Source organism: Dama dama, chromosome 10 (assembly GCF_033118175.1).
Source record: "Dama dama isolate Ldn47 chromosome 10, ASM3311817v1, whole genome shotgun sequence".
Classification (NCBI taxonomy): domain Eukaryota; kingdom Metazoa; phylum Chordata; class Mammalia; order Artiodactyla; family Cervidae; genus Dama; species Dama dama.
This window is the reverse complement of record NC_083690.1, coordinates 34,285,116-34,310,478: the sequence shown is the minus strand read 5'-3', so window position 1 is coordinate 34,310,478 and position 25,363 is coordinate 34,285,116. Positions and strand designations below refer to the sequence as shown.

The following is a 25,363-nucleotide window of genomic DNA, read 5'->3' as shown; positions in this document are numbered from 1 at the left end:
ATTTATCAACAAAAGGAAATATAAATACTCTCAAAACCCACATTTAAAAAATATCATTAAAGAAAGCCTGAGATGGAAAAGGCAATCAGAAATCCAAGGCCAATGTCTTAGCTTCTGTCATTTACTTTCTGCTGGTTCTAATTAGACTAGTCTCAGTTTCCCCATCTGGAAAATAAGATTAATACAGATATACCATATGATTTCATCAGAATATTGTGAAAACCCAATGAGATAATTAAAGGGAAAAAAACAGAGGGGAATGTTAGATTTTCTACTAATTCTTTTCAAAGATGTTAGTATATTTGACCTTATCTGACAATACAAATAGCAGCTTTCATTTTTATCAATCAATTTGCAAAATATTTTCAACACCATACCTCGTTCCAAGAAAGATCTGAGACAAAAAAGCACATGCATGTTTCTTTGTTTTAATTATGCAACCACAGTAAAAATAAGTCATATTAGAAGAAGAGATATTCAATGCAACCTCTCTCCTACCAACCCCATTATCACAACCTATATGAAATAGACACATGTGAAAAAATTTTGAATTCATTATTTAAAATTACAGTTTAAAATCTACTGTAAATCTAACCCTATTGGAGCCATCAGAGAAAATAAATTCATTTAATAGTGTCCTATCCTTCTGTCCAAAAATGAACGTGCCTTACCTTGTATGGATCAAGCAGAAAGTCACTGAACTTGCTAGGCAAGGAATATTTCTTCACTAACTCATCTTCCACCACCCAAGGGGCATTTTCACCCGTGCCAGCCCGTAACGCATTGTGCCGTATAAAGTATCGAAGTATCTCCTTATTTGGTGGGCGTTCTGTACGAATCAAGCTGTCTGCTGGCACATTACTGATGATCTAAATTAACAAAGAAAAATAACTCATTACTGGGGTCAAAAGCAATTAACCAATGAGAACAAAGATCTATACTTTCTCCAGAGAACTCCTAATTCCATCTATGAAATAGGGTTATCACCTTTTTCAGAGACAGAATGTTAATATATCTCTAGTCAATTTGTCAACATGTATCAAAGTCAGAAAAATGTGTATATCCATTGTCCACAGTTCCTCTAAATGGAGAGTCATCATCAACTGCTTACAAAAGGTGGGGTGGGGGGGGGGGGAGGGAAAATACATAAAGGTATATCCATAAAGGACTCATTTTTCAAATTAAAATATCCACATAGACACTATGCAGACATGGGGGCAAAGAGTTTTTCAATCAGGACAGAGTTATCAGAATCATCTAGGGTGCTATTACAATGTAGATGCTTGGGCCTCATCCCAAAGCTACTGAATCAGAAGAATTTGTGGTGGTGAAGTCTGGAAATCTGCATTTTTAATAAACTACCTTGGTGACTATCATACATACTTAACAACCTGAGAATACTGTTTTGGAAGAAAATTTAATGATACTCATACCGTAAATGAAAAAAGCAAGTTACAAAATATTATATACTGAATAGTCCCACTTTTGAGAGTCATTTAAAAGCTAACCACCCATTAACTACATCTATATTGACCAATTATCTTCTCTAAGTATGGGATCAGAGACACCTTTTTTCTTATTTGTATTTTGTTTTTCTATAAAACCGTATTTCACAGTAAACCATACTTACTACATGTGAACCAAACAAGTTACAATCATCAATAAGAAAACAAACGTTAATTAGGGAAGTGATTGAGACTTGTTAGCAATAGCAATGTTTTAGCGACCCACCTTGCTGAATGGGACATAAAAAAACATTTAGTAAAATAAAATGTATTTAACACCCAACTTAAAAATGTAAAGAAATCCTGATAATGCAATTAAGTCTTCAGATCACTAACTATAAAACAAATGATTCAAAATGAAGTAAGACTTGTCAACATTTTGACGTGGGGGAAAGAAACAACACTCTAAAAGAGGCTTTCTCAGGCCTTAGCGCCTTCCTCTATAAACCGGTAAACAGGGAGACAAGCATGCAGCTGCCTTCCCCACCTAGCTGCCCCACTTCTTCCTAATGATAAGACTTATAATACATACGGAAATACAAGTACCCGAAACAACATGCCACGTTTCATGAAATCTAAGATGTTATTAACGAAAGACACATTACTTTATGTACCACAAAGAAAAAAATTCTTGCCAACTGATATTAAGATATATCCTGATTCCAAAAGATACAAACGGCTATATATAAAATAAACAAAGTCCTAATGTATAGCACAGGAAATTATATTCAGTATCTTTTAATAAACTACAATGAAAAAGAATATACATATATATGCATAACTGAATCACTGTGCTGTCATCAGAAACTAACACAACACTGTAAATCAACTATACTTCCGTTAAAAAAAAAGATACATCCTGATTCTGGGCATGTAAAAATATGGGAGTTGAACATCTCAGCATCAATAATACATAGTACTAAGTTACTTAAACGGTATTTAGCATTTTAGATGATTAGCTCCACAGATTCCTTGTAAAAGCACTGGTTAGAGTTAACTCAGTTTTTGAGCTTATTTTATTACAAAATGTTTAACTGGGAAGAGCTATTTCCTTAGGAAGCCCATAACCACTGGAAACAGATTATTTTTTTTTAGACAACTAACTTTGAAGCTCAAATGCAAATTACTCTTACACTCTAATAATTCCTATTAGAAAGGAAAAAGCATGTGCTCTCCTAGAAAATTCAATTTAACTTAAAGTCATAATTACAAAGACCAGAAAACCACTCAGAATTTGTTGTAGAAACAAATTCATTCACACAACACATCCTCTATGAGAAAACTAGCCCTTCGATCCTTTCTTAAACAATACTATGTGTTAGAGGCTCAATATAAAGTGCCAACTAACCTTATCTTCATTCTGTAGCTTCACATCGTATTTGTGAGGCAGAAATTTTGGAGGAGCCCATTTCCTCTCTCCTTTTTTTAATGAAGTAGGAAGTTTTCGTGGAGATCTGCGTGCTCTGTCGTCTAGTCAAATCAACAGAAAATTAATGAAAAAAAAAATAATTCTTTTAATTCTGCCCATTTATTCATTAACAATAACCTTACTGAACACGTACTCTGCAACCAGGCACCGAGTGATGGGACCCAAAGATAAACTGTAAAGCCTTTACCTCAAGTAGCTAAAGTCTATGGGAGGAGTCAATAATAATTACAATACAACGAGGAAAATACTATAATAGAGATTGGTATAGAAAATTACTACAGGGAGAAAAACACTCAAAAAGAGAGAAGTACGAATTTAGTCTAGAAGACAGGTAGGGAAGGCCTAGAAAGAACATGACCTGTTTAGAGACTACAAATAATGAGATACGGGTGAATATGATCTACATTACAATTAAAAAAAAAAAAAAATCAGATTATAGGACTTCCCTGGTAGCCCAATCGTTAAGACTCCAGGGGGCACAGGTTCAATCCCTGGTCAGGAAGCTAAGATCCCACATGCCACCTAGTATGGCCAAAAAAAAAAAGAAATTAGACTAAAGAGGTAAGTAGAGGTTTATAAATTATAATGAACCTTGCACAACACTTAAATAGACTGGAATTTGTCTTACAGGCACTAGGGAAACAAAGGATTTTTGATCTAACTAACCAGATGTACATTTTGGAAAGAGAACTAATGTGAAAAATTAAGAAAAGGAAAAAACACTTTCAGCAGTCAGAAAATGAGTAAAATGGGAAGGTGAAACTGAAGAAAGGAAATCAGAAGATATAATCGTAAACATCTGAATTTATGTATCAGGAATGGTGAAGCGAACAGCTGAGACGACAGACCTGGTAACCAACTAGATGTGGGAGATGCTAAAGGCTTCCCAGTGTTCTGCCTTAGAAACCAAGTAGATGTGTTGAAAAATGAAAAGAAGACAGGACAAAATCATATGAAAACAAACAAAATCTAAAGGAACAGCAATGGGGAGAGGAAGTAAAAAAATAATAGTTGGAGAAAAAGGAGACCCTGATATTAAATAAACTAAAAATGAGAGTGACCAGTAGTGTTAAATACAAACATAAAGCACACTAAGAAGAAAACAGTGGGTTTGGCAATTAGGAGTCACCTAAAACCTTCCTAGGAACAGTTTCAGGAGTAAAGCAGCACAAGTTAACAGCATAAGGAATAACTGACAGTCAAAAAGAGGAGACAACATTATCAAGAATTTTGGCTTGAATGAGTAAGTCAGAAAGAGAACAGGATCAAGGAAAAGTCATGTTTTGCTTTTGGAAAAATGGGACTTCATTTATAAGTTGAGAATAACCATTCAAGAGCACTGCAGTGCAGAATAATAAAGTTAACCCAATCCTGAGAAAGCATGAAGGAACAGAATTCAGAGCAGGTATTGTGACCAAGAGGAAGGACAGTTCTTTTCTGATAGAGGAACACAGCAATTCATTACAGTGAGGTTAAGAATACAAAGCTGAGAAGTTCCTGCCTAATACATTTTCCTCCCATAAAGTAGAAGGAAGGGTACCTTGTAAGAAAACATTTTGAATACTGGAATTTGTCTATCATATTTCAATGGAAATGCTAATCAGTTTCCCCTGGAAAACATTCAGAGTACATTGTAACATTCTTTAGCCCGTCTACTTCTGCCACCTGATGCGAACTGACTCATTTGAAAAGACCCTCATGCTGGGAAAGACTGAAGGCAGGAGGAGAAGGGGACAACAGGGGATGAGACGGTTGGATGACATCATCCACTCAATGGACATGAGTTTGAGTAAACTCCGGGAGCTGGCGATGGACAGGGAGGCCTGGTGTGCTGCAGTCCACGGGGTCGCAAAGAGTCAGACACGACTGAGCGACTGAACTGAGCCCGCCTACCATTCTTTCCACAGACTAGCATTAACATCCTAAAAAAGAAGCCAAAGTCTAAAACTAGGGGTTCCTAAGTACACATGCTTAAGGAATAAAACTAACAGCTGTAACACATTACTGGTATTCTGATGATCTGATTCTATGATCTTTTATTTTTGGCCTAGCTTGGAGGGATCCCAGCTCCCCTGATCAGGGATCAAACCAGTGCCTCCTGCGGTGGAAGCACAGAGTCCTAACCATTGGACCACTAGGGAAGTCCCTTCCAATGATCTGATTCTAGTAGTGTCAGAAGACATATCATCAGTCAATACTTAACCAAAACATTTATCAACCTCAAGTCTTGGGTATGTAAGTAAAACTTCAGTATCAAAAAGAAGGAAAAGAGAAACTGAAAAACCTTGATATCAGCATTCATAATACAGAGTGAAAAAACTGAAGCATCAACAACTGAGGTGGACGCATTACAGCAGAAGTTTCCTCGGGACAAGAAAGGACATCCCTTTAAAACCATCTGCACATGCCCAAAACATAAGGAGACACAAAATAGAATGGAAGACATACAGCATAACACTCAAATGAAATGTTCTAATTCAAACTTTGTAATAGTTACATAATGAGGTAAAATTTGATCCTCTGATAGTCAAGAGGAGGAAGCTCAATATATTCAAACCATTTGAATACTCATATCTTCAGAGATAGAAGAAATCTATCCCAGTTAAATTCCTAATTGACACAGATTTTTTTTAAAAAGGAGGAGGAGGAAGGGAGGCCTCAGAGGATAAATGATTTTCCCAATGTGTAATGTCTCAGTTCTTGAACTTTCAAAACATTCTGTTAGGTATCCAGGTCCCTAAAAATTACTTTTAGACATCATAGTGCTTCAGAATTCTGACAGTTCCCATCTGAGAAGGAATGTGAATTACAGATAACAGACAAAAGGAAATACCTCAAAACCATCACACTGGCTTGCAATGTGAAGAGAAACAGGGATTAGAATTTATCCCTCCTACTCAGATCATCCCCCTCCTACTTCGATCATCCACGCATATATACATAATTCCAACTTAAAGAGAAAAAGAAAGCAAACCTTCTTTCCCATCTTGAGTAGCTTGGTACGTGCACACAGATTTCCAAGCAACTAGAGGAAATGACTTCCCAATGTCTTAATTGTGAAAGGAGATTTAAATCCTGAGTCACGGTATAGGTATGTTTTCCAAAGCATAAACAGACAAAAGCACGTCTATCTAACAACAAAATTCAATTACAAACTGAGTTGCAAGAGAACTAAAAAAGATTTGTGCATAATAAAATAAGCAGAGTTGCACAGCTCAGTAAGGAAAGACAGTATCATACATACTAATACTCTCTCTCCTTCCTTCCTCTTCTTTCCCAATTGCCTCCTTCTTCTGATGGTCCTGAGCCATTTGGCTAGAATTCTCTTTGTCGCTTGAGGGAGAGTCACAGGAGCCATCAGATTTCTTCTCAGTGGCCTCTTCATCTACTTTCTCCAAAGGATGAATCTTAACAATCCTCACTTTGAGCATTTTTTCCTTCCCAACCTATAAGAAGATAGGAGAGTCAAAGATAATAATTAAGAACTAGAAACCTAAAGGTAACGGTGATACACCTTCCACATCACCTGACCAAAAAAGTACATGAAAACTCTAAAGGAGCTAAGTACAGTGATTTTTTTCCCCAACTTTATTTCCCAGACCTCCAGTTTGAAATAGGACATCTTAAAAAAATAAAATGATCACCATCTAGTTCATAATTCATGTACCAATGTATTAAGGCCAAAGGGTAACTACTATACAAACCTGATATATATATAAACAATTTCAAGAATTTCCATTTTCTAAAAAAGTCAATTATATATGGATAGCCAATTATTCCAGAACCATTTATTGAAGACTATCTTTTCTTCACTTTAATTACCTTTCCACCTCTATCAAAAATCAGCAGACTATAATTGTGTGTGTGCACATGCATGTGCACATGTGTCTATTTCTGGATGCTATTCTGTTCCACTGATGTATTTGCCTATGTTTATACCAAACTATACCATCTTAATATTTTAAAATAAGGTTCAAAATCAGAGAGCATTAGGATTCTACTTTTGCTGTTCTTTTTCAAAGTTGTTCTGGCTAGATTCTTTGCATTAAAATCATTCTGAAATTTTTTATCCAATCTGACAATCTCTACCTTTTAATTGAAGTTTTAAAACATTTATGTCTGGAAAAGGAAATGGCAACCCACTCCAGTATTCCTGCCTGGAAAATCCCACAGATGGAGGAGCCTGGTGGTCTAGAGCCCACTGGGTTGCAAAGAGTTGGACACTGAGCAACTTTCACCTTAGAACATTTATATTACATGTAATTATAGATATTGTTAGTTATTTTCTATTTGGTTTCATCAAAACTAAAACGCCTGCTCTTCTAAAGACACTGTTAAGAGAATAAAAATACAAGTCCTAGATTGGAACAAAAAAAGCATATATATAGCAAAGGATTTGTATCCAGAAAATATAAATAAGTCTCACAACTTAAAAACAAGAAAATAATCCCATTTAAATTAAATTTTAAAATGGAGGAAGATGTGAACAGACATTTCACCAAAGGAAACACAAATAAAAGGATAACAACAAGCAGAAAAGGTGCTCAACATTATCAGTTATTAAAAGAGAAAATACTCAAGAATAAAAACCCTAGTCAAAGAGCATACTGTATTCAATAATGCCAAAGCAGTTACTGAAATAGTTAGCAATGAATGAGCAGCTCCACAGTCTTGTCAAAACTTGGCATTATTTTAACTTTTCTTTATTCACTAATCAGATGTGTATGAAATGATCTCACTGTGGTTTCCATTTGACTTTCTAGATTACTAATGAGTATAAACATCTTTTCATACGTTTACAGACACACCTCTCTCCCTCTCCTAGAACTCCTCCTCTTCCACCTTGCAGTATCTTCCTTTCATCACTCCAAGTCCATCTCCAGTCTTCTCTACCTTGCTCTGTGCTGAAACAGGCTGACCTTCATGAACTACATCAAAGGGCTCCTTTCTCCCTAGGTTTTGATGAGTTCAGTCCGTGGGGAGCGTTAAGCAGGAAATCACAGCATGAAAGAAAGGTGCCACTGGCATTCTCCTGACTGTCAGCCTTAGCAGGCTGGTTACCTCTCACTAGACCAAAGCACTTTTCTACAATTACATTATTCTCTCCTAGTTCCAGTAACCTTCCCTTCCCTCATTTACTCGGAGTTTAGAAGCAGTAAAGCCTCTCCACTATTGATTGCCATGAGGTACTTAACCTTTTCTTGTTGGGTTTTCCTTGACCTAGATCAGACTGTGATCTGAAGTTTCTTTTTCAAACTCAATTCAATTACACCATTTGAATATGCCATCTGTTTCCTGCCAGGACACTGAATGATATAAAGTGTGTGATTAAAACCCAATGATGACTCCACAGACATTACAAATATAAAAAGTAGCTGGGAGATACAGTGAGTCAAAGTAAATTGAGGAAAGAACAAGGACTTTGGAACCAGACAATGACTTATTGGCTACTGCTGGGTTATCCTAAGCCATTCCCCTCCTCCTTTTCTCCCTCCTTCTTTTGAGGATTTAAAAAAAAGGGAGAAGAAAAAAAAGGGAGTATTCACTTTCTTAGCCCCTTGTAGCTGAAGATGGTTATGTAAGCCATGGTCTAGTCAATAACATGTAAAGATAAAAGGGAATGGGGAAGAATATGCTTCTGATAAAGATTTTCTTACGATGCTTAGACAAGCATTTGCTTGCTCTGAATACAGTCACAATTTCTCAACCAAGAGGCAACAGAACTAAGGACAAAACCAAACCCAGCAAGAACAGAACAGAAAGGCAGAAGGACAGCCTCTACACCAACCCTGGAACTGCCTGCTTCTAAGACTTACTATGTGAGATAATCAAATGTCTTCACTGGGTAAGCTGACGCTACTCAGAACAGTTGTCCCCCGGGTGTTCACATCATCACATCCTGGAGTGTGTTAGAACTGCCAACTTTCAGGTCCTACCCTAGACCTTCCATGTGAAGTCTCGGGGGATGGCGCCTAAGAATGCATATTCAGAAATCCTCAAAGTAACTTTATTTAGGCTAAACTTTGAGAAGTCCTGGCCACTGTCAGTCAGCTATTTCGTTACACACTAGTACATTGTATCAACCTGAACAAGCTATTTAAACATCTAAGCCTGTGTACCACCTCAGCCTTTCTGTGCAGATTCTGTAAGATATTATGTAAAGCAACAAGCCCAGCATCCAGTACATACAGAACTTTAACAAATGAATCTTATCTTAAACTTTCAAAGGACTATATAGGGATTGCTTTAGTGTTATGTAAATAGTTTACCTATTTACTTTAGTAAATCCTTTAGTAACAGTCATCCTACCTATTTACTTCAGTGATAGTTATCCTCTAGTAATGGGCTGGAAAATTAAACAAACTTATATAGAAAGAAGTCAACTAAATCACTGTTGCCAGGAAATGGAAATCTTTTGCCTTAGATTCCATAGATTTGGACTAAAAATATCTGAAAGTCTTTTACATAGTTCTAAAATTTAGTGATTAAAATACTTACTATTAAATGTTTAAAATATATTTAATACTATTAAGTAAAGGGGACTTCAATATTACTCACATAGAAATACTTCGTGTAATCTGCATGGGAAGCTCCAATCCTGTCATATGGTTAGTGAATCAAATCACATGAAAAAAATAAGTAAAAACAGGCACTCACCTCAAAGTCACACTCTTCTCCCACTGCGTATTTGGTCATGATCTCCAACCAAGCAGTATCCACTAGCTTCTCTAAGGAGGCTGTGTTATGGTGAACCATTTCCAGGACAAGTTTCTCATACCAGGCGGGGAACTCCTCCTTCAAACTAAACAAACAAGTCATCAGTTTCCAAGAAAATGCAGAAAAGACTATCCAGAGAGTTATTCGGGTCAATTGAAAAAGTCCTTTAGCACATACAGGCAAGGCACTGGAAAATACAAAGATTATTCATAGAAGTAAATATAAACACCTCATCCCATCCTCTGCAGCTGGGCACAAACTATCCTTCAAGTGTCACCTTCTTCATTAAATCTTGTGGAGTTTCCCCCAGCAACTCTAAGTTAGTCTTGCTAACCTCTGAATTCCCACTGTACTTTATTTCTTTGTGTGAAGGAGAGCAATTTATTTTGATCAATTCTCTGATCTGTTCCTAACAGTTGTCCACCTGATTGTCTTTGGGTTTTCCAGGTACATCATCATATTACAAGCAACAATAACTGATCTCCCACTTACTACCCTTTATTTTCTTGATTTGCTGTAGGTTAATGATTATCATCTTTCATTCAAAGAGAATTTTTACACACCCAAAAAGACATCCAGAAGGTAGCATTATCTCTATTTTGTAAAGAGCAAATTGCACATGCTTTTACAGTACAAACGACTGTGCCTAGGCACTGTAACCAATTTCAGCATAAATCAAACATGAGACCTGCCCTCTAGTTTACAGGCTACTACAGGGGTCAGCAACAGCCTATGAGCCAACTCCACCCTGCTACCAGTAATTTTTTTTGGTAAATAAAATTTTATTGGGACCTAGTCACTCCCATTCACTTTTGGTATTATCAATAGCTGTTTTCACTGTACAACATCAAAGTTGAATAGCTGAGACAAAGACCATACCGCCCACAAACCCTAAAATATATTAACTGGCACTTTACAGAAAAGGTAGGCCAACCCCGAGTCTAGTACACTAACAAGGTATAAACATAAATAACACTAATAATTCAAAATGGAACGTCAGTGACCCAAGCAAAGAAACAGGCAACAGGTTAACAGACTCAACTAATTATTAATCAGTGATGGAGCCATCACTGGAACCCCGGTCTCAAGCAAAGATAGTGCTCTGTTACACAGGCAAAAGAGCAGAATGGTATTAATTACTAAACTGTATGCTCTCTGTTTATATACTATTAAGAGAAGTCCACAGAAGATGCTTCTACTCTGAATTTCCAAAAGGGTACTGTTTTTCTATGATAACTATAAATAGTTGGCTCACTGTATCTCACTGTTCGCTGAACCCGTGGTAGGCAAGGTGTGAGCAAGGAAGCCGGAAGGAAACTCACGGAGCCATAGGTTTATTCTCTTCGGGTTGGCACAGCCGCAGTAAGGCAGCCGTCCTGACCTAGTGAACGTGGCCGCAACGAAGCTGCAAGGGCTTTTCACGTGGAGCTTATATACTTTTACAGAACAAAAGTGGCCTGCGGCCAAGCAGGTACCCATCGTGATGCGCGTGCGCAGTGCTGTAAGCACCTCAGCTGTTACACAGCCGCGTATTTACAGACCGTGGGGTGAGAGCGAGCGCCGGACTACTCCCACCCCGGCTACTCTCCCTACACAGAGCATAACCTTTAAAAACTGTTAATCACCACACTGCACATCTGAAACATAAATACTGTATATCAGCTGTATTTCATTTTCCAAGAAAGTACTGTTTTATCATCCCTAGTTCCTACTTATCTTTGCAAGCATCTGTTGTCTAAATTCTGAGTATTTTCTTTGAAAGAATACCCAGACAAATACACCCTTTGAACACAGAATTTTTAAGCTATCTCATTTAACCATCCCACTCAGGTAATATAAACTATCTTCAAACTGTATATTTATTTTCAATAGCTGCTATAAATACTGTCTTAAATTTCAAATGACCACAAAATAAAGAAAATCCGCTAATTCGCTGCCTCCGTATTACTTCTAGATTATATCAGCTTCCTTTGCTCAGAACCACATTGCCACAGTATTTATAAGGGAAAAGTAAACGGCAAGAACATTCAAAAGCCTAACACATACCTAAGTTAAGTGTACGCACAACTGTATATTCCACATACTGTGTTACTCACAAAATGACAACAGGCAAGACACCAGTACATCAATATAATGCATTCCAATTTATGTGCCATAAACTTAAATACAAATACTGTTTTGTGGTTAATAGTCCCCTTTTCCTAATAATGTGAAGACAGCATTACACGGGCAGTGCTGCTCCTACTTACAGTTCAGCAACTTCCTGCTCCTCCTCCCAGGCCTCCTTGTGTGTGAGCTGACTGCTCCCGGTACTCTTGCACGTCCAGATGCGCTCACTGTATCTTTCCAAGCGGGCTTCATACTCTCTGTGAGCAGTGGCTCAGGAAAATGATACTCAAGCAGCGGAGACAGACTAATCCACAAACTACTTATCACATATGGAAAAAACCACCGTGTCCTTTCTGTAATGCACAGCATAAACTGAAGTCAGAGTTTTCAGCCGGCAAATCCAAGCAAGATGATTAACACTACTCACCCAAATTTCACTTCACAAGACTCCCACAGAACTAAGAATTATAAGAAAAAAACTACGGCAAAATAAAACACAAGAGATAAGGAATAAGAATCTAAGGTATGTGAAATTGTTACACAATTCAAATGGTCAGCAAGTTTAAGAATCAGTTGCACAGTAAGATAAAATGGCCAACACCAGTTTCCCTGGCAGTTTAGAATAATAACCCTGTGCACATGCTCATGATCCATTTACTAATAACCTTCCAGTCTACCTTGGAAATATTTCCTGATTCTCTTGGGTTTAAAAAATAAATACCATAAAATCCTAAAAATAATTCTGACGTAGTAGTATGTATCCAGAGTTTATGTTATCTCCAGTAACACCAGGTTCACAAGTCATTTACCAGTAATTAGTCCGTCTTTTTGAGGGAGAGGGAGGAAGAGATCATACAACTAGTGCCGTGTACATGGGAACGTTCCACACCACCCCAACTGGAATTCACTATCAGCCAGTCACATTCAAATTCAAGTGACAGGTAACTAATTTCCTTTTATGCACAGCAAAAGATGCTGTGCAGGAAAACTGACACCACAACTAGAGAATTAACTGCCAATCTCTGTACTTTCCAAGTGACAGCTTTTATAATGGTTGAAATAAAAAGTATTTAAACAGCTCCTCTTGTAATATTACTGAACAACAAATAATTCATTTTTAATATAAAGGAGATTCTTGGTCTTCTAGGGCTATTATGAGTTAAAAGAAAAATGACAGGGATAAATCCATAAATAATCCAAAACTGTACTTTTAGTCAATCAATAAGTACCTTCTCTCAGTGTATCATTCTCTGGATCTGCCAAAAACAAAACAATACATCTCTTTTTCCTCAGTGGGGTGATGATAATATTTAAAAGATTAAACTAATAAAATAGAATACCAGTGAAAACCAGGAGTCAGACTTCCACAGAGCCCTATGCAAATCCAATCACTGAAAATTTATAAAATCCTATGGTGAAAACGAACTAGCAGGGCTTCCATAGGGACATTAACTAACCAACAAAATGGGTTTGTTTTCTGTTTCTCTATTTGCACCTGGAGAGGGGAGGTAAAATAAAAATCACTAAGTGGATTTATTTAAACATTCAAAAAGCTTAATAAAAAAAAAAAAGCTTAATAACATTCTAATACATCATTCAGCTACACTGAAGAAATCCACTGCATCATCAGAGAGAATGCGAGATTAACAAATATATCCTAAAGAGAAAGCATTACGTTTTTATTACTGCCACTTTCAAAAGTTGGAATAACGTGTCAAGTCCATTCTCCTCAGACTAAGACGCACACGGCCAATAATACACAGGACTGCTACCACCCAGATGCCTCAGCGACTCCTCAAATCCAACTTTTTCCAAACTCTCACTACCCTCCACTCGTGCTCAATCGTGCTCTTTAACAGATATTCCCAATCTCACTGAATGGTCCAAGTCAGAACTCGGGGAATCATCCTAACCTCTTGAGCCCCCGAACTGTAACCACTTACATACTTCTCAATTCAGTTCTTTCTCTCCCATAACAGAGCCATTATCCAAATCCAGCTTCTGATCCTCATTTCTCAACCAGTCATAACATTTTAAAACATTTAACTGGCCTCACCGGTAATCTTCTTCTTCTCAGGTCCTTTGTGCTTCTCACCTTCACATCCCTTTTCCCCAGTCTTGTTTGCTTTTAAACCCATTTCTTCTGATTTAAAAATCTCACTTGCCCTCAGGCCCCTTGAAATGCAAACATGTTGCAACAGGAAAAATACTCTGACCCCCCACAGTACTGAAAACCACTCATCAAGATTTTATTGGGTTTTATTTTCTAAGATTTTTATTTTCAGAAGGAAAAAAAAGAGGAAACTACTTTCAAACAATATATATTTAATAACAAATATTGACTGATTATGGTTTTTCAAATACAGTAATGGAAGTCCCTTCTACCCTGTTACAAGTCTTTCCCACCCACCTTTGGAAATCTTTATCAGTACAGCTTTCTCGTTCTGGGTGGCCTCACCCATTCCTATTAACTTCAATTACTATCTATAAATGCTAATAACTTCTATCAGCAGCTCAGTCCCCTCTCTCTGAACTCCAGGCCCATATATAGGTATATACTAGCAACACACACATCTCCATTTGGATAGCCTCAGCAATTCAACATAAGAACGTCCAAACTAAACACTTCATGACTCCACAGTCAAAATAAACAACTGATCCTCTTCTAGGTGAAACCCCAGGTCTCAGACTGGGACTCAAAGCCAATTACATTGCAGATGGGACTTGAACCCAGTCTCCCTGCTGAAGTCACACACCTGGTTCTCAGGACTTAATGAAGCTCAAGTTTAGTATCAGCACAGAAGGAATTCAGCAAGAAGCAAAGCTATAGGCAAGAAGTAGATTTATTAACACAGAACACTTGTGAAGGATGCAAGCAGTCAGGCTCTGCCCTAAGACCTAAATGGGAAAGCAGGTTTATTTAGGGAGACACACTCCACAGACAGAGTGCAGGCCATGTCAGAGGCGAGAGGCCCTAAAACACGGGATGGTTAGTTTTTAATGGGTTGGGTAAATTCATAGGCAGTAGGAGTATTATTCCAACTATTTTGGGGAAGGGGCGGGCATTTCCAAGAATTGGGCCACCACCCACTTTCTGGCCTTTTACGGCTCAGTTTCCAAAAGGTCTTGGTGCCTGTGGGGGTCATTTACCATGTGCTAAAGTATTACAAAGAGTGTATATAATGAGATCAAGGTTATTGGAAGTCCAGGCTTCTGCCACCTTGGGCCTATTTGGTTCTAACCACTTTATGTCCTCAGGGGATATGTCTTTCTTTTAAGGCTGGGCCCTGCATCTTCCTTCCGGTCTCATAGGGTCCTCTATGTCACAGTCAAAGCTTTGGTTATTTCAATAGTCATGTATGGATGTGAGAGTTGGACTATAAAGAAAGCTGAGCACCAAAGAATTGATGTTTTTGAACTGTGGTGTTGGAAAAGACTCTTCAGAGTCTTGGACTGCAAGAGCAAACCAGTCCACTCTAAAGGAGATCAGTCCCGAATATTCATTGGAAGGACTGATGCTGAAGCAAATCTCCAATACTTTCGCCACCTGATGCAAAGAACTGACTCAATGGAAAAGACCCTGATGCTAAGAAAGACTGAGGCAGGAGAAGGGGACGAGAGAGGATAAGATGGTTGGATGGCATCACTAACTTGATGGACATGAGTTTGAGCAACCTCCAGGAGTTGGTCATGGACAGGAAAGCCTGGTGTGCTGCAGCCCATGGGGTCCCAAAGAGATGGACACGACTGAGTGACTGATGTCACAGGACACCACTAACCAAATGATAACCAAAACATAACCTGACTCCTACTCAATCAATCACCAAATCCTGCCAAATCTACTTATTTCAGAAATTCACAAACTGTACTTCTCTCCACTTCAAGGGCTAGTGAATTTATTCAGACCACTCTTATCTAGTGCAGAGATGACTTAATCACTGGTCTAGTTGCCACTGGTCTCGAGGCTACAGATCCATTCTTAACCATTCTTAACGCTGCACCCACAGTAATCTTCCTAACCTAAAAGCTTGCTTCTTTGCTTTTCAGATTCTTTTAACACTCTGCACTAAATTTAAGGCAAAGTCCAAATTCCTCAGTCTATCTCACAGCAAGCGGTGATGCAGGCCTATTTGCATATCTCATCACTGCATCTCCATTTCTACTTTCTCACTCCAGCCACATGAAACATTTCAATTTTTCAAAATCGGGAATTCCCTAGTGGTCCAGCGGTGAGGACTCAGTGAGTTTATTGCCATTTGCCTGGGTTCCACAAGTGCAACAGCACAAAAAAAATAAATAAATAAAAGGTTTTAATATTTTCTTAATAATTATTTTTTTTCAAAATCAAGAACTATCAAACTCACAAGCTCTTCAAAAGATTAAACCTCTTCTTCATCTAACTAAATGTTTTTTGGTTTTTTTTTTTTTGCTGCTCTGTGTAGGATCTTAGTTCCCTGACCAGGGATCGAACCCATGTCCCCTTAAGTGGAAGCGCAGCATCTCAACCGCTGGATCTCCAGGGAATCCCCATCTAACTTCTAACCATTCTTTAGATCTCAACTTAAAAATAACCTTCCCCAGGAAACATTTCCTTAACCCTAAAATGTGGCAGACAGTACTATTCTTTCCAAATATCCACTCCCCTCCATTAAGAGGATTCTATCAATACATCACCCACTACCACGTGGCTTGAAATGCCTCCTAGGAAGAGGAAAGTACATCACCCACCCATAACCACCTTGGGTTTGACCACATGACTTGCTTTGACAAATAGATGGAACAGACGCCACCTCCAGGAAGAAGCTTAAAAAGCCATCATGGTTTCCTGTTCTTTCTGCCACCAGAAAAAGATGCTGCAGATAGAGACCGCTCCTTCAGCCTGAATCTTGGAAAATAAGAAAAATGTGCCTTTCCTTTTTTTCACCTGTTTTCTTTTTTTTTCAAATGTGGCCACTAGAAAAAAATTTAATTACATGTGGCTCGCATCACATTGGGGCTTCCCTTGTAGGTCAGTTGGTAAAGAATCTGCCTACAGTGCAGACCCAGGTTCAATTTCCAGGTCGGGAAGATCCCCTGGAGAAGGAAATGGCAACCCACACCGGTATTCTTGCCTGGAGAATCCCATGGACAGAGGAGTCTGGTGGACTAGAGTCCATGGGGTCACAAGAGTTGGACACGACTTAGCGACCAAACCACCACCACCATCACACTGGACAGCAGTACAATCCTAGTGCTTACATCTAGGAATGAAGGTCCTCTGACAACACAATTTTTAATTGACTAGTTATTCAAATTAGATTAATTTTAAAAGTTTAAAACTGCAATTTCTACAACAACCCCTAACATGAGGTACTTTTAAGTTTATGTAACTCTTTTCTGGTTATTCATTTGACTTATGTTTTAAAAAAAAAAAGGAGAAAAAAAAAAAGCCTATCAGAAAGATATTGAGTCAGCTGCCTCTGAATCCTATTTCAGATTTTAGGTTACCAAAATAAGTCACTCACTCTCAAATAACCCCTCAGGGCAAATGCCAATTGAAGTTTTTATGTTCCGGGACTGCTGTACTTATAATTGCAGACAAAATGTCAAAGCAATTCTCCAAAGGTTGTGTAAGCTATAAATGATAAGATATTTTCAAATCCTAGATTAACTTATTATGTATCTCCCTTTTCAGGAGTTTAAGAGGTATCTCCTTACCACCATATGCGGCTTCTTGTTCTCCTTAGCCTTTTAAGTATGGTTTCTTTCAATGAAGTACTTGATAGCCTGGAAGGAAGCGGCCCAGAAAAGTATGGAGGTTGAATAAGCATAACTATAACCCGAGGAGTTCTAAGTAAGAAGACAAAGCAGCAACACAAGGTTTGCTTTTTAGCCTATTTTCTCTCTTTGGACAAGCCTGTCATTAAGTTAAAAATAACTCTAATCTGGTAATAACTTGTTACTTTAAAGAAATTAAATTATGAAAATCAGCATACGAGCTCAGTATTCCAACTGTCCAATAAAACCCTGTCTCGCAACTACAATTTAACCCCAGCTCTTAAAATGTTTGTCATGTTTTTCTTGGCAAATTAAGTTATTCTTACCTAGAGCCAGAATAACTGTATATTCTAATAGCCTCTCCTTATTATACCATCTAAAACTTCTCACAGTGATGCTACTAAGGTTATGAATTAGTTTCTAGGCTTTAGAAACTAGGGTAGTCAAAACAATACAAAAAATAAAATTAATCTACAGCAGGCTGCCTGCAAGTTCAGTTCCTCCCTAAAATCCATCTTGACTTAAACACAGTCAATGCAGACTTCTACTGTCAAACAATCACATCACAAAACGATTCCGATAAAGTTAACTTTTCCAGGTAAGATCTAGGCCCTTGCCTGTAGTAGTACTATCCTGGGAAGCAATGTGCCATAGATTTAAAGGTACAGTACAATAATCATCAATATACAACCCAGTCATTAAATGTGTGTGCATCGTTCACAGCTATCTGTAAGTTTAACGAAGACATACAACAATGCCTTAAAGAACACAATGCTCATAGCTTTAAGTCAATAAAATACCATACAAATTTGCTACAGAATATACATGCAATCTAACGGGAGGAATTAGGAGAAAATTAAAGTATGAAATCCTATTAAAAACATAATTGTAACTATAAACTTAAAACTGAAAAAACCAACACTTCAAATGCAGCAGTTACCCAACCACATATTCGTTCTCCTCTATGAAATCACTAATAGCCTAATAAAAAAAATATGCCAACCTGCCAACCACACAGTACAAGTGTTTAAAAACCATCCTCAAAGTGCTTCCACTTGTAGAAATTCCCAAGGGAGCAATTTCTCCCCAATAGGTTAACACAATTTAAGAACTCCTTTGTTAAAAGGGTTCTAAAAACTGGTAGGGGAGATTTTAAAGATGAAGAATTTTTATTAAATACACACCACTTAAAAAGTTCCACATATCAGTGTTTAACTGTCATCATTAAAAGAAACGCTTCATATATACCATTATATTTCAACAATTTCAGCAAATGATACAAAAAAACCTAGGCTGCCAGTTCTAAGTTAGCTATCTACATCCATTTTTTTTTTACAGAGCTCAGTTCCTATTAGAGACTCAAAATGGGTCTCCTCCTTATTCCAGTTTCTTATACTTCACTAGAACCAGACGTAAAAATCAACATTCAGTAATATTCGTGTGAATAACCATCAACTGTTCAAAAGACATGTGAAAAGGATACAGTATATTTCCACAAATAATTTTTTACTTCACTAATGTTTTGGAATGTTATTTAAAAAAAAAAAAAAAGGACACTTTTAGAATAATGCTGTGTTTGGGAGAACTGGAGCACTTCTCCAAAACAATCCCCCAAAAGCCCTAACAGGACAAGAACCAGATTACCACTTCAACCTTTCCCTTAAACACACCGCAACTTATACCACGGGCTTCCCAGGTGGCTCAGTGGTAAAGAGCACACTCGCCAATGCAGGAGAGGCCAAGAAACGGGAGCTCCAACCCTGGGTGAGGAAGATCCCCTGATGCAGGAAATGGCAACCCACTCCAGTATTCTGACTAGGGAAATCCCATGGAGAGAGGAGCCAGGCTGGCTATAGTCCACCGGGCCGCAAAGTCAGACATGACAGAGCCACTGAGCACACACACATCTTGTGCTACCAGCTGGAACAAACAGTGGATTAACATTATTAAAAGCGAAGGAATAGCACTCCATGTTCCTTCTGTGATCTACTTTCAGGCATGAGGTACCAAGAGCATTGGATTCTCCTCCTGACTCTCAGCATTTACAAGTGTGTGATCTCAACTGTCTGGGCCTACCAGGCATACCCAGGCAGGGGAACTCTACCATCTCCAGGATCTAGTTCCGCTCTGAGATGCTCTGGTTGCATTTCTTCGAGAGTCTTCCTACAAAATGGACTCATTTTCCAAGTCCCTTCCTGCGTGAACATCTAACATCCTCAAACTGCACTGAAACAATCCCATAAAGCACTACATTAAAGGGAGGATCAAAAAGAAATGTAATCAAATGATATGGCTCACACTCGCACTTCCTTTTACACGGAAGCAGACACTGCTGAGAAATCAAGTCCTTCCAAAGGGAAAGCAGTGATAAAGCTAACATAGTAGCCTTCACTCTTGAAGCTTTCTGTACACTAAAGAAAGGTAGATTCAAAAACCTTTTTAATGGTTAAGATTCAAAAAGGATGCATCAGGCATCCATAAAAAAAGTAAGAGTGGTACAAGTTTAGCTAAGAGACTTGACAATAAGCTTGACAGCAAGAAACCTTAAGCAATGATTAGGATGCCTCTCATTTAAAACATCAGCCTCGTGTTCCTAAAATACAACATAAAGACTGTAAGCGTGTCTTTGAAAAACGCTGTTTAAAGAAATCCAGATCTTGTACACCGTCAGAATTCCAAATCCGTGCAAGTACAGGGATAGAACGATCGGCTCCTCCAAGGTAACTTTTTTACTGTCTTTCCTCTAAGTCTGGAAATTCATTCTGGATTTTGAGCCCCACGATCCCGTCAGTTCATCAGCCTCCAGTCCACTCGGAGGGAGCAAAACACAAATGTCCCCGCAGAGATCGGGGCGGGCGGGGGCGGGGGGACGAACGCAGTCGCGCCTTGTACAACCCGGATCACGAGGCCGCGCAAGTACGATTTCCAAAACTTAAGTGGAAGGCTTCTTTTTAAAAGAAAAAAGCAGCAGCAAAGGAAACCCCACTCATCCCCGGTACTTAGGGCCTAACGCCAACCCCCCGCTGGGAGTGGGATGGAGGGTCGCTCCTCCATAACGAGGCCCGGGGACAAAGTGCGGAGCCGGGGGAAGGATGGAGGGCGCAAGGCTCGGAGGCGGCCTGAGCCCAGCCGGCCGGCTGGCTCGCCCGCGCACCCCCACCCCACCCGACCCCACCCCACCCCACCAGCCCAGGATCGGCGGGCCCGGGGCTCGGGCTCTGGGTGCAGGCCCGCCGGCGCCGGGCTGGCTGACAGCTGCCACTGGCGCGGGGCTGCGCGGCCCACCTCGCCCCACCCCACCCCGCGGGCGGCCTGGCCGGCGCTGCTGGAAAAGGATACTCCCGGGTGCGGAAGGCCTCCTGAGTGTGCGCGATCGTGAAGAGCGGCTCTTCGCCGGGAAGCGGCTTCACCAGGGGGAAGGGCTTGCGGCCCAGGAGCGGCGCCATCGCAGCGGCGGCAGCGGGGAAGACGACGGCTCCTCAGTGGACCCGCGGCGCAACACTAGGCCCCGCGGCCCGGAGCGAGCGCCTGGCTCCCGGGGGTGGGGTGGGGGAGGGGAGGGGTGAGAGGGCGGCGCGAACTCGGCTCCTTCACTGCTGGCGCCGCTGCGCTAAAGCCATGGAACGGGACCCACGGGCACAGAACTCTCTCGCACACTTCCGCGCCGTCCCGAAGCCTCCGGCCAACCTTCGCTACGGGTCCCCGCGTTCGGCAGTCACGACTCGTCCTCAGCTGCACCGGAGGAAATTATTGAAAAATGGCGGGAGATTCCCCTCCACCCCCCCGCCCGGCCAGCGCGCACACTAACTTGCTCCCCTGTGGCGCCGGTGGCGAATGCTCCAATAGGCGGAGAACTGGTCAGCACACAGAACCTATTGGCTCAGAGGAGCTGCCGCTCTGCGGTTAGGTTCCGCCCCCTTCCCGGGCCGCCTAGTTGGGTTGCAGTGCACTAGAGGGCAGTATGAAGAGGTGAAAGGTCACGTTATGTAAGCGCCAGTGACAGACGCGCGGGCCTCCGGCGGCGGAGTTGAAAGTGGGGAAAAACGGGGAACCGAAAGGCCGGGAATTCAGAGAGGTCAGGCCAGAGAAGCCCTCTAACATGTACTGACTCTGCGCCATCTGTCACCGAAGGCGACACCGACATCCGGGCACCACTGTCCGTATGGTGCGCCGGAGGGGGGAGGGGGAGCGCGCGGCCAGGGGCTTTGTCTTTCCACTCGGGCTCCGCCCCCTTCTTAAAGGCACCGCGCTCGGCCACGCCCGGAGATGCGCGGGTGGGGAGCACGGGAGGAGGGGTTGGCGGGAAGTAACCCAGAGACTTTATCGGCATAGGTTCTGCTGAGAGGTAACTTGCGGTTCAGGTTGGGTCCCCCTAAAGTTAACTTCTAGACGAGAGTGGGGTATTAGTATAATGCTTGCTTCTAGGGGTTTGCTGGGAAGGATAATATAGAAGCTTCGTTGGAAAAACATATTAAAGGACATGTGTATTAAAGATAAATTCATTCATATAGTCTTTTCTAGCATCTAAAATGTTCAGGGCCCTACGTGGGGTGCAACAGGGGAAGAAAATAAGGCAGCGACTACTGCTCTGAAAAGAATAAGAGATAATCACCGTTCTATGTGATGAATGCTATGCATAGGGTGCAGTAGGGAAACAAATAACCGTGCCTGGAGAGGGAGAACGTTTGAGCTACTTCTCTAAGTAGACTACAGTCACTCAAAATCTGTTTGCCCATCCAGTACAGTCAGAAACACATTTATTAATCATTCATCCCTATTAAATTGTTTTCTTTGTTGTTGTTCAATCGCTAAGTTGTATCAGGCTCTTTGTGACTCCCTGGACTGCAGCACACCAGTCTCCCCTGTCCTTCACAATCTTCCAGGAGTTTGCTCAGATTCATGTCTATTGAGTCGGTGATGCTACCTAATCATCTCATCCTCTGTCATCCCCTTCTCCTCCTGCCCTTAATCTTTCCCAGCATTAGGGTCTTTTCCAGTGAGCTGGCTCTTCCCATCAGGGGGCCAAAGTATTGGAGCTTCAGTTTCAGCATCAGTCCTTCCAATGAATATTCAGGATTGAAATCTGGTTTGATCTTGCAGTCCAAGGGACTCTCAAGAATCTTCTTGTTTACTACCTTGGTTCAAAAATCTGCAGTGGCCCAAGAACATCTTTCCAGCCTAGACAGGGCTAGACTGCTAGGTGTCCCTGAATGGCAACATGCTAATACCAGACCTTTTTCTCTTTTCTTCTTACCTTAAAGTGAGAAGGATCATTGCCAGTAAAAGGTAAGTTCTCATTTTTCAACTGAAAAATGCACAACCTAAAAGTTGTGAATTATGCTTTATTTGGCAGATAAAACCAAGGACTTAAGCTCGGGTAACAGCATCTCAGACAGTCTGAGAGACTGCTCAGAAGTAGGGAGGAGCCCGGATACGTAGGAGTTTTTGCAACCAAAGCCATGTAGTCAGAACACCGAAAGATTACTGGGATTTTTGTTTTTTTTTTTTAAATGTTTATTTGGCTGTGCTAGGTCTTAGATGCCACATGCAGGCTCTTTAGTTGTAGCATGCAAGTTCTTAGTTGAAATATGTGGAATCTAGTTCCCTGATCTGGGATCAAACCCAGGCCTCCTGCTTTGGGAGCAAGGAGTCTTAGCCACTGGACCACCAGGGAAGTCAAGAAAGATTACTATTAAAAGAAAACCAAGTATCTCAAGTTGAGGAATTTAGTGCTTCCCTATGTATGGGAAGATGCAAAAGTTTCGGCTCATTGAAATCTTTCCTTTGATATGCACCTCAACTATCTGGGGCCAGTATCCTGTGCTTTTTCATCCTGAGTTTCCTGGGGAGGGGTGGGGAGGGTGGACCTAGATGGCAGGCATCCTGTTTCTATCCCAAGTTCCCTTCCTTCCGCTGAAAGGTGATGGCTTGATGCCTGCAACATCTTTGTTTACTGATATGGCAGGCAACATTTTTTCCCCCACTGATCTAGGTCAGACATCAGCTCTATGAAGCCCCTTGAAACCATCTATCAGCAAAGAGAGCTCATCTCCCTTCAGTAGCCATTTCTTCTAAGAGGATTAGGAGAAACCTCAGAGGCCGTGACATTTGAGCTGATTGTGCAGAGATGAAGTTGCAGCTTGCTAGGCAGAAAGAGGGATGGACATCCTTCCTAGGCAGGAGGAGCAGCAGAGCAGACATGGTAAATTCAGGGCCTAATCATAGGAATCTCCAGGCAGAAAGTATCAAGAGAGGAGAATGGCAAAGGGAAGTTCTCTTTCTGCCACAGCATGTGAGGGTTGAATAGGAGTGACCACGTGGAAGGTAATGGCAGGAGCTTGTGGTGGTGATAGGGGCATCGAATGGTCAGCAAGGTCGGTGAAGACAAGTGGCCGGACCTCAGAGGCACAGACAAGATGACTAATGGGATGGATGCTTGCAGGACTAGACACCTAATGGCAGGCTACACGCAGAATGAAAACTCCAAAAACATTGGGGGGAAAAGATGGGGGGCCATTTTTGGTATTTCCAAAAACACACCCAGTTGCACATCAGAACGGGCACCATAATCATTCCAGCGCTTGTGGCCGCTGTGGACCAGAACCCAGCCCTGGTGTTGGTAAAGCAGAGATCTAAAATGGGAGACTCAGGGATGGGCTCGGGCTCAGCCCTGAGAACTAGAGGTACCCTGGAGAGCCATCAAGAACAGCTGGAAATCCTGCAGATGGAAGTGGAAACTAGAGGTGGGGCTTTATGAATAGAGAATATCAGCTGCAGCTCCACGAAAAGGAGCTGAGAAGTGGCTCTCCAAATAAAGAACAGCGCTTACCTTGGAGATGGGAGTTATGCGTTGTTTTTTTTTTCTTTCATTATATTTTCATGTATTTTTCCAGTATGTTTTTCTATAGTGATATTTTCATTTTAAAATAGAAAAAATAATAAGCTTTAATGTGGCTGTTGCTTGGCAGTTGTCCTCCATTTCTATGGCTCCAGTTTAACACCCATCTTTCACTGATATAGACCTACACCCTTGATTAGACAGTTTCAGCTTGTCACTTTTTTTCATTGTGCCATGCAACTTAAGAGGATATAGTTCCCTGACCTGGGATCAAACCTATGTCCCCTGTAGTGGAAGTCTGGAATCCTGTCAACTGGATGGCGAGGGAAGTCCCTACAGTTTCAGCTTCTGGCTGGTCTTTTCGGCCTGTCCCGTTGGTTCCTAAACCTCAGAAGGTCCCAAATCCACTTTTGTTATTTCCCTTCCCTCCATCACCTTGGGGGAGGGGCAAGTGGGAAGTGAGGGCTTAATGGGTACGGGTTTCTGCTTGAGGCAATGAAAATGTTTGCAGCTGTATAGTAATGATTGTGCAATGCTGTGAATGCATTTAGTGCTACTGAACTGTGCACTTTAAAATGGTTAGGAGAAGGCAATGGCAACCCACTCCAGTACTCTTGCCTGGAAAATCCCATGGATGGAGGAGCCTGGTAGGCTGCAGTCCATGGGGTCGCAAAGAGTCGGACACAACTGAGTGACTTCACTTTCACTTTTCACTTTCATGCACTGGAGAAGGCAATGGCAACCTACTCCAGCGTTCTCGCCTGGAGAATCCCAGGGACGGTGGAGCCTGATGGACTGCCATCTATGGGGTCGCACAGAGTCGGACACGACTGAAGCGACTTAGCAGCAGCAGCAGCATATAAGCCTCAGTATTTTTTAAACTCTCCAGGTGAATCCAATATTCAGCCAACTTTGAGAATCAGTGCCCTAAATACTTTGTATAAATAAAGTGTCAAACTGGAAAAAAAAAATAAATAAAATGGTTAAAATGGTAAATTTTATGGTTGT

The 25,363-nt window shown here is 40.8% G+C and overlaps 1 protein-coding gene and 1 long non-coding RNA gene across 2 annotated transcripts in view; one reads left to right on the top strand and one right to left on the bottom strand.

Moving 5' to 3' along the window:
- The window catches only part of BAZ1B (bromodomain adjacent to zinc finger domain 1B), a 53,367-nt gene extending 32,129 nt beyond the window's left edge, over nt 1-21,238 (bottom strand). Inside the window, exons 1-6 of the mRNA XM_061153437.1 lie at nt 20,857-21,238; nt 11,901-12,017; nt 9,592-9,736; nt 6,179-6,380; nt 2,854-2,975; nt 672-869 (exon numbers count right to left, since the gene is read on the bottom strand). Of these exons, the coding sequence (XP_061009420.1) occupies nt 672-869; nt 2,854-2,975; nt 6,179-6,380; nt 9,592-9,736; nt 11,901-12,017; nt 20,857-20,963 (891 nt within the window). The 5' untranslated portion in view covers nt 20,964-21,238. The remainder of the gene's footprint in view (nt 1-671; nt 870-2,853; nt 2,976-6,178; nt 6,381-9,591; nt 9,737-11,900; nt 12,018-20,856) is intronic.
- A 208-nt stretch (nt 21,239-21,446) lies between these two features.
- Nucleotides 21,447-25,310, top strand: LOC133063724 (uncharacterized). Its single transcript, XR_009694482.1, has 3 exons — nt 21,447-21,592; nt 22,779-22,803; nt 25,085-25,310. It is a non-coding gene; the product is annotated as an uncharacterized LOC133063724 (long non-coding RNA).
- The last annotated feature ends 53 nt before the right edge of the window (nt 25,311-25,363 follow it).